The sequence below is a fragment of the Semicossyphus pulcher genome, unplaced genomic scaffold (genome assembly GCF_022749685.1).
Source record: "Semicossyphus pulcher isolate SPU_LCO1_2020_fin unplaced genomic scaffold, fSemPul1.0.p SCAF_13, whole genome shotgun sequence".
In the NCBI taxonomy this organism is placed as follows: Eukaryota; Metazoa; Chordata; class Actinopteri; order Labriformes; family Labridae; genus Semicossyphus; species Semicossyphus pulcher.
The window spans coordinates 4,580,122-4,594,477 of NW_027211637.1; the positions used below are offsets into that span (position 1 = coordinate 4,580,122).

The window sequence follows — 14,356 nt, forward strand, 5'->3', positions numbered from 1 at the left end:
TATTTTTAAATGGTAATTTAGAGTTTGACATTTCCTGGACATGACATCCTGCACTTGGGGTTTTATACAAATTTTCCATCAAATTAAAAAGCTTTGCCAAATTATTATTTCCCTGTACAATGATGATTAATTCTGCCAGTTAGCCTGCTGTTGAAGTACATTTTCAATACCCCTGATTTTTTCCAATTCCCTAAGATGTTATTTTCTTTTTTTTTTAAAAGGAAAGAAGCAGATTGTTTGTTGGCCAACTCATTTTTGCAGGAACAAACAAGCAACAGTAGCCTGACCCTAAACCCTAAACACACACAACGATACCACATCATGTCAGCAACAAGCATTCTGGACTATGCAAACCAGTAGTTAGACATCCTACAGAATGAAAAGAAAATCACAAACGTCAAGCACCGAATCTCAAATTACACCACTTGGAAAATCTTCACTTTCCACCTGCGTCTCTCCATTCAGCCACCCATCGATCCATCCATTCATAGAGCCTGTGTTTGTGCCGGCACAGAAAATTATAACACACGCCATCTCACCACAGATCGTTCGCTGTTTTCAAGTAGTTATGAAGCACTGAAGGTGATAAGTATACACACATGTTCACAAAAACATGCACATGCCCAGGTGTGTGAAAGCAGGCTGACAAGAAGGCTCAAGCATACACATGCAAACACACCGCAATGACTGAAAGACAGGAGAAAATGAAAACGGCATCTGGGAGGGAACTGTGAGCAGGGTGAGAATGAAAGAGAGGAGAGGCTGGAGAGGAGAGGAGAGGAGAGGAGCAAGACGCAGAGACAAAGTGGAATGATGGAATGATGTCGACATTGAAAGGTTATTCTCATCAGTGTGAAATTTGTCAGTTATTTTGTAATTTGTCATTAATACAATTAAAACAAATTTTCATTGAATGGAACCAATGACTTGTGTTAGAAGATTTAAGACACAATATTAATGAAAAAGAGCTTTTATTTCAAAAAATTACACACACAGCTTCAACACTGTATATTAAAAACCCCCAGTAATGCAGCAGAACATCTTACAGTGTCATGCAGTGAAGTATCACACCAGCATTTAGCCAAATTATATGGCAAAATTAACTGATTTTAATGTAATCTGAGTGGAAGGGGAGAGGTAAATTCCCACTAATTTGAGCAACTTTAATAGCAAGCCTTCTTTACAGCGCTGAGCTCTGCGGGAATCAGAGACCAAAATCATAGAAGCTATGATGTTTCATGGTTTAGGTGCACATTCCACTTTTTTGGAATAAAGTTTTAACATGCTTGCTCACTGATAGTAAACTCACACAGAACAGTGACAAACAGAAGAAAGAACTTGGAGAGGTTTGTGACTACTGTAGTATGTCCCTGGCTAGCTTACATTGTTAGCAGTTAGCTCACCAACTTGTCGTACAAATAGTCCCTTCATCACAAAGCGTCTAGACCCAAATACTTGGAGTAGATGAGCAGATGAATTTCACTGTCCCACTTTCTGTTGTGACCGTACAATATGTTAAATGTTATGTTATTACGTTAATAATATAATTGCCTTGATGTACAATTTGATATAAAACAATGCTGCAATATTCACAGGTCATGCAAGCTTCTGCAACTTTAACATTTGCAATTTAAAAACAAGAGATCAATTGATAAAAAAGAGGAAGACAGAAGTAGCGAAACAGGTACGTGAGGTAAACAAGCAATGATAACGAATGGGATCATGTTGATGAAGGGGCAGGTGTGAGCCTTAAACCATGAGACATGCTGCATGCATGCATGCTTGATCGTTGCTTGTGTTGTATTAACTCTCAGATGTATGTCGCTTTGGACAAAAGCGTCTGCTAAATGAAATTGTAACATTGTAATTGTAACATGCTGACGCTGGAGAGGAGTGGTGGGAGGAAAATGATTGCTAATAGGAAGGAAGGGAACAGGGAAAGAGTTTGCTTTACTTTTAATTAAAACAATAAAAGAGGACTTTTTTCCTCCAAACACTTCAATTTGGAGACATTAAATTTTTTGATTGTCAAGGATTTCCTTTCACAAGAAGTTTTTGTACAATGAGGAGGCAGTGGGATGGATGAAATGGACAAACGATGGGAGTTTAGGCTAAAGAGGAAGCTTACCATCACTTCTATCTCATCTGCAGACTACAGAGGTTGGGGAATGATAGCAGGGAGAGAGAGCAGAGGATCTGTAAGCAGAAGAATAAGGACACAATGTCGACTTGCAACCTTCTCCAACTGTTGTTCTGCTGACCAAAGCAATGAGAGAGCTGTCAAGTTGTAAATTAATCCAGTTAGAATGTGTGTATTTTATTTTTAAGACCATTGAGAGACAAATGTCAAAAGGGATTATATGGAAATTGTAATGCCAACTTATTCAATTTATTTTTCTATTAACTTTTTCCGCCACACAGCCAGCGGCAGTAAACACTTACACACTCAAGATGTTTGGCAAACCATTTAAACTTGCAGAAATAATTGTATTTATATTGAAGCAGTAATCCAAATGTTTCCGATGATACGTAATATACCAGGCAGAGTCTTACGGGAGTGTGACTAAACATTACTATACATTTGTATACATCACACATTTGCTGCGGGAACAAACATGGCAGACAGCTTCAACAAGGTGCCGGAAAAGCAAATATTAAAGATCTATATATTATAAATTGTGCTCATTTCAAAAGTTGAACTGCTAAAGAGGTCTCCGACTTTACTGAGAAGCTCAAGTTTCCACATTACGGTTGAGTAAATTGCATAAACTGGACCTCGACTGCCTTCAAAACTAGATGTGATATCACAACTGCCACTGCCATCAGACTGTACAACAGCGGTGGAAGCCCCGGGCTGTCATTATGCTGAACTCTCATACAGGACTCTCATCACTCTCACCTCACTGACTCTGCTGTTCTGATTTACTTACATACCTGCCATATACTGTTATGTCTATCAGGTGGTTATATCTTAATGTACTGTACTGTACTTACCTCTATTTTACTGCACACTTCTATACTATTATAACTACTAGTTGCTGTTATATAGTATAGTATATTATATAGTGTATTATATTGTAGTTTTCTATATGTATATGTTCATAATGTAAATTTACGATATTTTTACCATACCATACTGTATACTATATTATACGATAATTGCAATTTTTACTGTTATATTACTTACGCACTTTTATACTGCACCTTATATTGTACCTTAAACCTTAGAGCTCATATCATACTGTATTATCCCATCCTGCATACCATGTCACTTTATCCTATAACTGTCACTTTATCTTGTCACTGACTCCTACTTGTATAACAGTTGTATTTACCTCCTATTTTAATTTATTTTCATCTATTCTTATTTTTATACTGTATTTACTGACTTGCTATTTTGCCTTAGTGCTGCTGCAACACCCGAATTCCCCCCCTGGGGATCAATGGAGGATTATCTTAACAATCCAGCTCGTACATATACATTCTCAAGTGATATTTAAGGTAAACACAGTGTATTATGTGTAAAAACAGGCTTACATTCTGTGTATTTACCATCTGAATAGTAGAGAAAAAACAGTTAAAAGAAGGAAAGTGCAGCAGTTGTCCTTTAGAAGACAGTATGGCATCCTGCAGAACAAGAGCACTCTTGTTGCTTTGCCACAAATAGACACATATTTAGGCACTGTCGCATCAGGAAACACTTCATCAGACTAAAACCTTATTAATCTGTGACACACCTTATGTTATTAAAACATTACCATCAGGAGAACCTTTGACTTTTAATTATTTTGGGAGCAGATGGGGGGTTTGTCGCATTCATAAAGTCAACAAGTTGAAAGTTTAATTAACATCTACAAAGAATGTCAGATTGACAGCCTGTCAGACACTCGTTGAACTATCCTAATGTACTAAATCTTCCACATCTGGCACACCTGGCAAATGAGTGCCAATCAACCAATCACTTTTGTCCCAAGTCTGACTAACAGGCCCGTGGCACTGAAACGCTGCATCAGTGTAAAAAGGTGAGGAGACTACACACAAACATTCTACCACACACACACACACACACACAAACACACAAACTGAGGGAGGAAGATTCATCATAATTATCAGAGCTGCTGAACGCCAAATCAAATCAGAGCCGATCGTCTGTGTTTCATAAACAGACCTTAACTGAGGAGAGACAAAGAGCGAGCGGCTTCTGATGGGAGAGATGCTTCCACTGCCGGGTGAAAGCTGCAGCTGGTGAATGTTAATGCAGGTGAAAGAGCTCCTGAAAGTGTTTGTGTGTTAATTTTAGATGTTTGACGAGAATCAGTTTGGCGGGGATTAAGCAGAAACAGAATGGATTTAATTAAAAAGCACAGCTCTCCTTCCTATCAGCGTCTCTCTGTGTGTGTTGGTCTGGTTTTAATTTGCAGTCAGAGAAGAAACTGTGAGTGAATCAGATGACTCCTCTGGTGTCCCTCCAGGGGCCTGCGAGTCTATGGTAGATAACAGGCAGCCAGGCGTGACTTAACACACCGCACCACACCACACGGCGCGCACACACACACACACACACACACAAATACACAGATACAGAGGATGGCTGAGGCTTACATGCTCATGTTCTCTGTTGGGGATACATGCCATTGCCTTTTCATATCCGTCATTTATTTATTCATTTTATCTTTGTTGTATATACCTGTGTGTGTCAGTGAGACTATCTGTAACTCTTTTTTTCCCCCTTTAAATTGTTTGACTCCAGCAAGATAAACACAAAAATGTCTTGCTAAAACTTTGAATTTTTTGCCATCCCTAAAGTTCTTCCAGCGACATCGTCTGGTCAAATTTTACTTTCGTTGATAACCCTCCATCTCATCCCAATGAGCCTGAGCGATATTTTGAGCTTAATGTCTTAGCACATTAGCAAAAGAACTATGATGTTGCACACAGTGCGTGCTTAGCATTAGCATGCTAGCATTGTCATGAAAGCATGTTTTTTCTTTTGGCCTTTTATGTCTTTATTTAGAGAGGACAGTGGATAGCGTCGGAAACAGGGGAAGAGAGAATGGGGGATGACACGTGGCAAGGGGCAGAGTGTGGGAGTTGAATCCGGGGCCGCCGCATCGAAGACTAGAGCCTCTGCACATGGTCGCTGGTCTAACCGCTGGTCTAACCACTGAGCTAAACTGGCGCCCTGTAAGCATTTTAGTATGATGAAATTAGTATTTAGCTCGAAGAAGCGTTTGTCAGAGCACAGCCTCCAAAAGAGTCTAGCATACTTGGTTTGGTGATTTGGAGTCCGGAGACTGGTTTAATTAAATCTAAGAAGCCAAACCTCAAATATAATAGAAACTTTGACTAAAAATGCAATTTGAAAAAGATTGGAATGCACATTTTGGGTTGTTTGTCAGCTTTTTTTTTGTACTTGCAGTGTCCACGCTTTTTATCATCGCACCATGAAATAACCATCTCGATAAAGACGTTTTCTCATTTGCGAGCAGAGAGTTTCAAACTCTCTTTTTTGAACCACAAAAGGTAAATTAAATTCATCGTGAATTTTTCGTCTTTTAATGGTGAAGACGGCTGTTTACTCCTAAGCCTCAAGGATGATGAACAAGCCTCACAGACACACCCCAGTCCTTTCAGGATTACCCCACTACAAACTTTTCTCAATCTAGCACCTAAACTGTGCATTTCTTCATTTTTCAATACCTGTTTTTTTTCACGCCTGTTTGCTATTAAGAGTCGCCATCAGCTTATTGGCCAAGCCTGCATACAAAAGACATTCAATTTGATGGGATTCTCAATCACAAAGTAGTGTAAAAAAACAGGGCTATTGAACAGTGTGCTTTTAAACATTCTTTAAAAAGTAAGCACAGTTGTCACAATCTGCATTTGAGTGAATACAGAGATTCTGAATGAAATAAATACATAAATGTAGCTTTAACAGCATCACGATTACAACAGACGAAGTACATCAGAATACGAACAGATCTCACTTCCATACTTTGCACTGTCTAATGGTTTGTGATCAAGAAAAAACTTACAATGTTCATTTTTGTTTGCTTTTATGAAAACTTAATGATAGGTGTTTTTCACACAGGATTTCAAATACATCTGGCACTTTTTTAAAGTTGCTCTAAAACATCCTTAACGTCTAAAGTGTGAGCAATGAAATAATAATAATAATAATAATAATACATTTTATTTTTATAGCGCTTTTCATTGGAACTCAAAGTCACATTATTCAAAACAACTAAAGAAACAAATAAGGAACAGAAAAAAGAAACACAACAAAAGGACGAAAGGAGATAAAACGTGTCTAGTTGAGAAGAAGAAAAGAGACAAGACAAGAGGAAGATCACACACATAACAAATGTAAACAAAAATCATTTCAGTTATTAAGAAGGTGCATAATTGAATTCGGCGGCAGCTAGCCATGAGTTAAACAGGATTAGCTTACAAACGTATTAACGTGCGTTCTTGTTGCTTTAGGCTCCTACTGCCTATAAATCAATTCATTTCACAGCTAGAGGTGTGAAGCATCTATTTCGAAGCTACACACGGAGGAAAATAATGTGTAAATGTGTGACAGAGAGAGAGAAAGCAAGCGGGAGTAGGTGAGGGAAAGATAAGCAGAATGTGATGGGAGAGGAAACGGGTTTAAAAGTTGATGATGAAACCCAAAAAAGTGGCACAAACCAAAAATCCGAACAACGACTGAGCAAACAGGTTCAAGAGAGAAGGCAATGATGATAGACAAAAAGCATAAAGGCTGCCATTATGTGGCCACATCAATGTAGTTACTGCACTTTACCTCTGCTTTGTCTTACATAGTTCTAATAGCAACACAAAGCAAAGTGCAGTATATTGTTGAAGATCTCATAGATAATAGATATTAGACAGAGTGTCACAGAGATGTAAAGAGAGAAAGGACCTTAATAGACAAAGAGAGAGTTAGCTCCTGGTTGTGCGATAACTCGATGTTTGATTTTCAAGGCTGGCTGAAGCACTTTACAAAACCGAAAACTTACAAAGGATGGTGTTTAAGCTGTCATAGCGCACAGGCGCTTTGGCTAGCTAACTAAAGATCTCCTGACAGCCAGCACAAAGGGCAAGGCTGACATGTGTTTTACAACCTTATGCTACTTTATTTTTTTTTTAATGGTCTTTTTATGGGTTTTTTTTGCCTTTATTTGATGGGACAGTGGATAGAGTTGGAAACGTGAGAAGAGAGAGTGGGCATGACAAGCAGCATGGGAGCGAGGGTCGGAGTCAAACCCGGGGCCACTGCATCGAGGGCCGAGCCTCTATACATGGAGAGCACACCTTAAGCACTGAGCTAAACCGGCGACCCTGATTGGTAGTTCCTTAATGCTCAAAGTCATCATTACTTATCATCTAGGTTTGTTTGTCTTTTGTTTGACCATCCTCTTTTCCTGGATAATGAAATCTCAGACAGACATGTGAGGCTGGACTGGTAGAGAGGGAATCAGATGGTAGGATCCCAAAGCAGAACTTGGGAGTCTGCCATAGTTTTGAGTAAGATTTTGTTGTTACTGCAACAGTTTTTCATCTGAAATTAAGCAAAAGTGAACACTGAAATTTAGTCACAAAATAAAAACACATATCAAGACGTAGACTTTAACCAACAACGTTTAACTGCATTTTTTCACGGCTTACTTTATCGCACACTTCAGGTTCATGACTCGCTCTGTATTTAGATGATGAGAAATTAGTAAATGACAAGTGTTAGACTGTTCCAATGTTGCTTTGGCCAATGTATGTTTCCTGACTGTCTACAGGTCACACTACCAGTTGTATCTTGGCCTCGACCAAGCAACCACACTGAGACGTTGGTGTCGGTCTGCCTCAAAGGGAACTCTAAGCCGTTCATTAGTGGCGAGAAGAAAACCTGAAGCTGACCGCAGGGTTCTGTTGGAAAAATACGTTACACTTGTGGGAATTCAAAAGCTAAACAAATGCCCTCCATCATACGGGTAGGACAAATCGTGTGCTTTCCCTGTTTCTAGAGTGAGTGTCCAGCTGGAGTCTCAACTAATGATCAATTTCTTTGTCATCTCTTTGACGGAGAGACCACCAGACAGGATACACACAACCTTTGATCATAGTTAAGTGCAGTATGACCTGCTGTCCAGCCGGAAGAATGAATGAACCTTTTTTTAATTTACCCCAATTTGTCTGTGTAGCACTGATGACACACGATGACAGGTCATCAAAGCCATCGAACAAATGAATAGCCCAAGTGGTCAAGTCTAGACATGACAAGAAGGATTATAAGAACTGGATACAGAACTCTAACAATGCTCCCATTCATGTGATTTAAAATTGCACAAACTGCAGCAGAAAAGGTTTCTATTTTCCCACATTTACAGGAAACTTACACAAATATAAAACATACATGGATAAAAGTTAATTATGCAAAGCAAGATAACTGACCTTGTTTGCAGTTGGTGTTCTCGTGTAAACAGAACAAAGATGTCTGTTTAATAAGGGTTGTTTATGGAGACACTGCTTTTCCCTAGACATTAGAAGTGGCCAGTAGGCCTAAGTGTGCCATCCAGCTTTCTTAATTCATCCATGAGTCCAAACCTAACCGTGCCTCGAAGCAACAATGTATCACTCCCTGCTTAGTCTAGACTAGGGCAACCGACCGTACAACCACAGCGTCCCAAAATGCTAAGTATAAACATTATTAAAAAAATAAGACACTGTTAAAAAATGGCCCATTTACAAAACAGTAGGGCTTACTGAACCTTCATACTTTTTTGTTGTAGCGACAAACTGAGCTCATGGGATCTTGTAACAGATCTGGCATCACGTCTGGCCAGTTTCACATTTTTGCTGTTCTTTTATCAGATGCTTCTTATAAAAATATAAATGTTATCACTTTAACACTACTTTGGTTGAAGGCATCACAAGCACAGGCATCCCTAAAGCAATGCATAGACTCATTTCTAACTAACTTCTTATTATTTTGGTGTGTTCGGGACTTATTGGGCATCTATCTTTGGGCAGTTGTAGCCCTAAACCAACAACAGCACAAAGTTCTAGACTCCACAAAGAAGTCCCTGTCGGAATCAGGGGAAGAGAGAGCGGCAAGGGGCCGAGGGTGGGAGTCGAGCCCTGGGGCCGCCACATCAAGGACTGTAGCATCACGCGATTTAACCGCTGAGCTAAACTGGAGCACCAAAAAATATTTTGTATTAATCTGAATCACTGCTTTGTTATCGCTCACGCTATCCTCACTCATTCTCTAGCATGCTCGACCACCGCTGCTCTCCCTTGTGGATCCAGAGAGGAGGGGACAACTGGTGTGTTTCCAAACAGCAAGCAACAATTCTTCTTATTATGTGTTTGTATGAGTTGTATGTAAGAGCATGGCAGTTTTTGGCAATTTTTTGTTAAATGAAAAACAGTGTAGTTGAACAAATTATTTTGGGATTTCTAACAGAAAAGACAAAAAAAATTGAATCGGAATCAATACAGAAGCTCGGGTATTGGACTGTATCGTTGCTTGTATCCACAAACTTTGAAAACAATAAGTGGTCATAGGAAACCGAGTCAAACCAAAAAAGCCAAAAAACCTCCACTACTCAGATTCAGATAATTTTCAGATTCAGATCATTTTTTACAGCGCTCCAGCTCTGCTCTTCAACAGTCGTACTGTACTGCAGGTTTCGAGGCTAAGCTGTAGGGACAACAGATGGCGTCTGTCTCGGCTGTTAGTCAGTGTGTTTGCCGGGTAGACGCAACAGTGATATCAGCCGTGGAGGGCCAACTCCCTGATCCAGTACAGAAGGAACACATGAAGTGCGCATCTGAGGGCAGCGCCCCAGAGTTAACAGTCCAATGGATCATCAACACAACACATGGGCATGGTGCACTCGTGTTTGGGCTTGCGAGTGTGGCTGAGACAGACACGTATAAATATACACTCACGCATCTCACTCTTCCCCCTGTGGGCAGCGCGTGTGCTGTGTTGCCATCTGATAGCAGCAGCAGTCTGTTCTCCCGTTCCCTCAGTCTCCCCCTCTCTTTATTTACTCCGCTGCGTTTATTTAACACATAGCTCCCAGCGAGGCAATAAATTAGCACTCAATAATAATCTGACTGATAATTACAGCCAGGCAGCTATAAGCAGGGGAAGGAGAAAGAAAATATGGGCCACTGGCTCTCCCCCTCCTCCTCCTCCGCCTCCTCCGCCTCCTCTTCTCCAAAGTTTACACCCTTTTTTGTATGTTTTTTTCCCCGCTGCTGTACAGTACTCTCTATATAATTATTCCACATAATGTAGTCCAGTGGGGTCAAGAAATTCAGCAACACTAAAAAGAGGGAGTTAATTTCTCGACTTGAAACACAATAAATGCTTAAGTAAACCCAAATGGAGTACCTACTCAGAGCAAGAACAACAGAATTTGTGATGTTTATGTGATGCTTATGGTACTATACAAGGAACGTTTACATTTTTAACAAGGATTTTACTCATTTCAATAACTAGTCGGCCAAGATCTGGATGCACAGAGTGATCAGAGTGTGTGTTCATTTTTCTGATACTGGTGCAAAAACCGGATTTCATTTCTGCACAGATTTAAGTCAAATCTTGTCTCCAAATCTGGCGTGCATGTCTGTATCATCCCATATGCTTGGAACGGTAAGTGCAAAAGTCCAGCATATAAGGACGTCGTGTATTTCACATCCACGGAAATTGTTCATGAATCATCTTGTCGTAATTAAGATTTTATACGGTTAATTTCACATTCCTAATCCAAAGTCATGATTGTCTGTAATGTGAAACAGTGAGCAGACCCAAAACATACATTTTAGTGACCCACCAAAATAAGACACTGCATTGTAGAAATACAGCCTTGATTATGTCACTTGTCTAAGTAGAACAAGCACACGTGTTTCAAATAACACTGGAGCTCTGCTCCATTCAAAACGTCCCTGGAAGACTTTCCATTGTGACGGCGTGGAAGCAAGAACAAAAGCAGGACACTTAATGCAGAGCAGTTAAATGGATTGTCTCTTATTTGATTATTTAAACTGTTCTTGTCCTGCTTAAGATGACGCCTCAGCTGCAGTGTAATAGAGTTCAATGTGACACAACAAATGTGACAGGATTTGATATCTTGACTTGCTCATGATTCATAATGATTTAAGTTTCTCTCCCATGTGCTACCTTACTGTTACATACATTTAAAGAGGTGGTTGTTCATTCACATGGACATCTTATAGAATGAGCTAGAATACCTGACATTAGGGCTGTCAGAATAATGCATTCATTTCAATTAATTAAGCACAGAAAAAAAGCATGTTAAAAAAACGCAGATCAGCAGATTAATCACGTCAAGGAACCAATCCCCTTTAATGGACGGGGTGACGATATGCATATTATTATGTGCAACCTATGGCAACCACTTCTGCAATGCACGAGCCAGCTGTAACCGTCATCCTTATTTTTGCATTAACATTACTACTACTAATTACTACACTTCAGGATAGCTAAGTTTCAACAAGTTGCCACCAAACGATGGCAGAGACGTGTTTTGTTTTCGTGACGGAGGGGGAATTTTTAATGAAGGAGAAGGAGGAGATGACTTGGGAGGATATTTATTAGGTAATTAAACGTATTTTGCCGAATAAAACACATCAGACACAATTTGTTATTTCAAGCAGAGCATTTTATATGTGTTAAAACATGGCTGGAGCTGCTCTTTAAGACATGAAGTTAAAGAGAGTTAACAAAGCAGAAGCATTATTTCACTAAACCCAGCAGCAAATCTGCCTCTCTGGATTCCCGAGTGCCTCTTCCCTTGTTGACTAATGGCTGTCATGACTGATGTCTAAGATCAAGACATAATTTGGTGTTTTAGTTTGGGGGACAGTTGTAAAGGACAGGGAGATGATCATTATTGTCAGTGAGAATTAGAGACAGATCAAGATGTTAATACATGGGCCTTTCATATCAGGGATGAGACTATTGATTTTACAATTCTAAAATCAGAAGCACAGCCCAGTGTAATGATGAAATGACAACAGTTTAAAAACCTTACTTAGCATAATGACGCACTTTAACCCCTTAACTGCTTGAGCTGCACTGTACTCATCTCGTATGTGAAAGTCTGTCAATTACTGACCCTTTAAGTGTGCAAGCAACCGGCCGATTTAACAGCCAAAACGTCCCTTATATATGTATTTAAAACTCTGATGTCCGGTCTCTTTTTAAGGGTCCTAAGATTAACTGGATTTCCTGTCTGCTGCTTGCTTCCTCGGCTCGTCTCACCGAGCTATCTGACAGGGAGGTGAGGGATTCTGGCTCCTGAGCACAGAGCCAGCTAATAGCTTTACATGCAGAACCATGTCACTTCCTGCAGATTACAATTACTGATACAACTGCAGGCTTATCTGTACCTCACTGACTCCTTCGCTCACCTCTTTCCCTCCATTTCCTTTAATGCCACTAATGCCATCTCCCCATCTCTGCCGCAGCCTCCATCCCCAACATCCCCCTTCGTCTTCTCTCTTTTCTGGGGCCAGTTTCACAGAAATATTTTAAGCTGGTCTGTAGCATTAGGCAGGGATAATTTAGCTAAAATATCACTCTAAAACAAGTCATAGAGTTTCCCCAAAATAGAGACAAATATAGCCACCCTTGTGTTAACTATGCTGACTAGTTGCACCACATGGTGAAACAGTAGGAAACATGGCTCATTCTTCGTGGTTATGCAGCAGTGAGGGCATCGTACGTTGACCTTGTTTTCCCAAGGAGACAATCTCGTACCTGTCTTTGATGTCCTGTTTCACTCTCAGTAATAACATTTACAGTATTTATGATGTCACAATCACAATTTTGTCCCTTTTTTTGCATCTTTCGAGTTTTTCCATTGGAGGACAACATTTTCTGTTGCAGTGTGAGCTGTGTGAAGAATTTGCAAGGTCAGCCATGATTTTTAGTTCGGTTTATCTTCACCCACCCAGAATTCATTCCCACTATGTACCAGTGAAGAAAATCAAGAACGATCTTTGTGCAAAGACATCTATTAAAGGGCCAGTTCACTGATTTTCAACCTCAGTCCTATCATGCTGTTAGGGGGCGCTCATGCCATTATGGTAGTGAAAAAAAAGCGGTTTCACTCTGTGCCTTTGGAGGATGCTATCCGCTTCTCCAATGGGCCCTGGAAAACCTCCACCAGACTGTGTAAAATGCGTCATCTGGCGGAGGCCAGGGAGCCTGCCAAACTACACTTCCTTAATCTAGGACACCCGCCTCCGATGTCATGTCTCGTTCAAAATCGTCAGGTTTGAAATGTAGACTGCAGACCTGAAGATTTTCTAGATGATCCACCGTTATATTCTCGTCGTATTTCGGATTCTGTACCGCTCTGAGCCATTGCCTGCAGTGATCAATGTCCTCCACTGGAAAATTGTGGTAATTCACTCCAGCGTCTCTCACTGGGCCATTCCTGGAGCAATGCATGCTGGGTTTTGTAGGAATATAGAATGGTCGAAACCACAAGCTGTTTGTACAACTGTCTCCACAGCTATGGCGCCAATTTCAAATATTACTTCTTCTATCGATTACAGAGAACACCAGCTTTGACTGACAGTGGCTTTTTCCAGGGACGAACTGCTCCTTTAAGAGTGTAAATAAAGTCGGATCTAAGTCATCGTCAAAGTCAATCTCAAACTTGCCTCTGACTTTTCTTTCCTTTTCACCCCTCTCTTTATTTACATCTTGTCTTAACCCCTTAACACTTCCCCTTTACTGTTTCCACTCGTTTTTGTGATCAACTGTATGTGACTTCATGTCTGTAAACTTAAGCATGTATGTGTTTTGTATTCATGTAGCATCTTATCTTAACATAGCTTGAAGGGTGTAAATCCATTGAAATTCAAGACCTAAACCTGTTCGCAACGCAAAGCAACTCATTTAACCTGTTTTTCACTCCTCTAAATGGCATAATAGCTGTGTGTTACCATATGTCTGACTAAATAAGCAGTCAGAGGAGTACATGATAAAACATCAAGCTACTCACCAGCTCATATGTACTGCTATAATGAAGCGTGTCCCCATCTGCCTCAGTCTGCTGCTCTCCTACGTGTGTGTGTAAGTGTGTGTGTAGGAACACAGCTGCTTCTCTTAACCAGAGTCTGAATGAGTTTTCTCAGTGTGTAAGAGACAGAGCACTGTCGCTCCATCAGAAGAGAATCTCCAGCTTATTACGTGGGTTTAAGTATAAACAAGAGAGGCAGGTTTGTCCAATCAGAGGCAACATCTGGCTGATTCCAGCAGGGCTGCTTCACAAACAGAGAGACAGACGAGAAGGATTCCAGCACAATATGA

At 40.3% G+C, this 14,356-nt stretch overlaps 1 protein-coding gene across 2 annotated transcripts in view; it reads right to left on the minus strand.

The window, feature by feature from the left end:
* Nucleotides 1-14,356, minus strand: part of chchd6a (coiled-coil-helix-coiled-coil-helix domain containing 6a) — an 83,709-nt gene that overhangs the window by 52,840 nt on the left and 16,513 nt on the right. The window contains exon 5 of one of the 2 annotated variants that reach the window (XM_069660297.1): nt 2,129-2,152. The exons of the other annotated variant lie outside the window; for it this stretch is intronic. Within the exon in view, the coding sequence (XP_069516398.1) occupies nt 2,129-2,152 (24 nt within the window). The remainder of the gene's footprint in view (nt 1-2,128; nt 2,153-14,356) is intronic. 2 annotated transcript variants of the gene reach the window in all.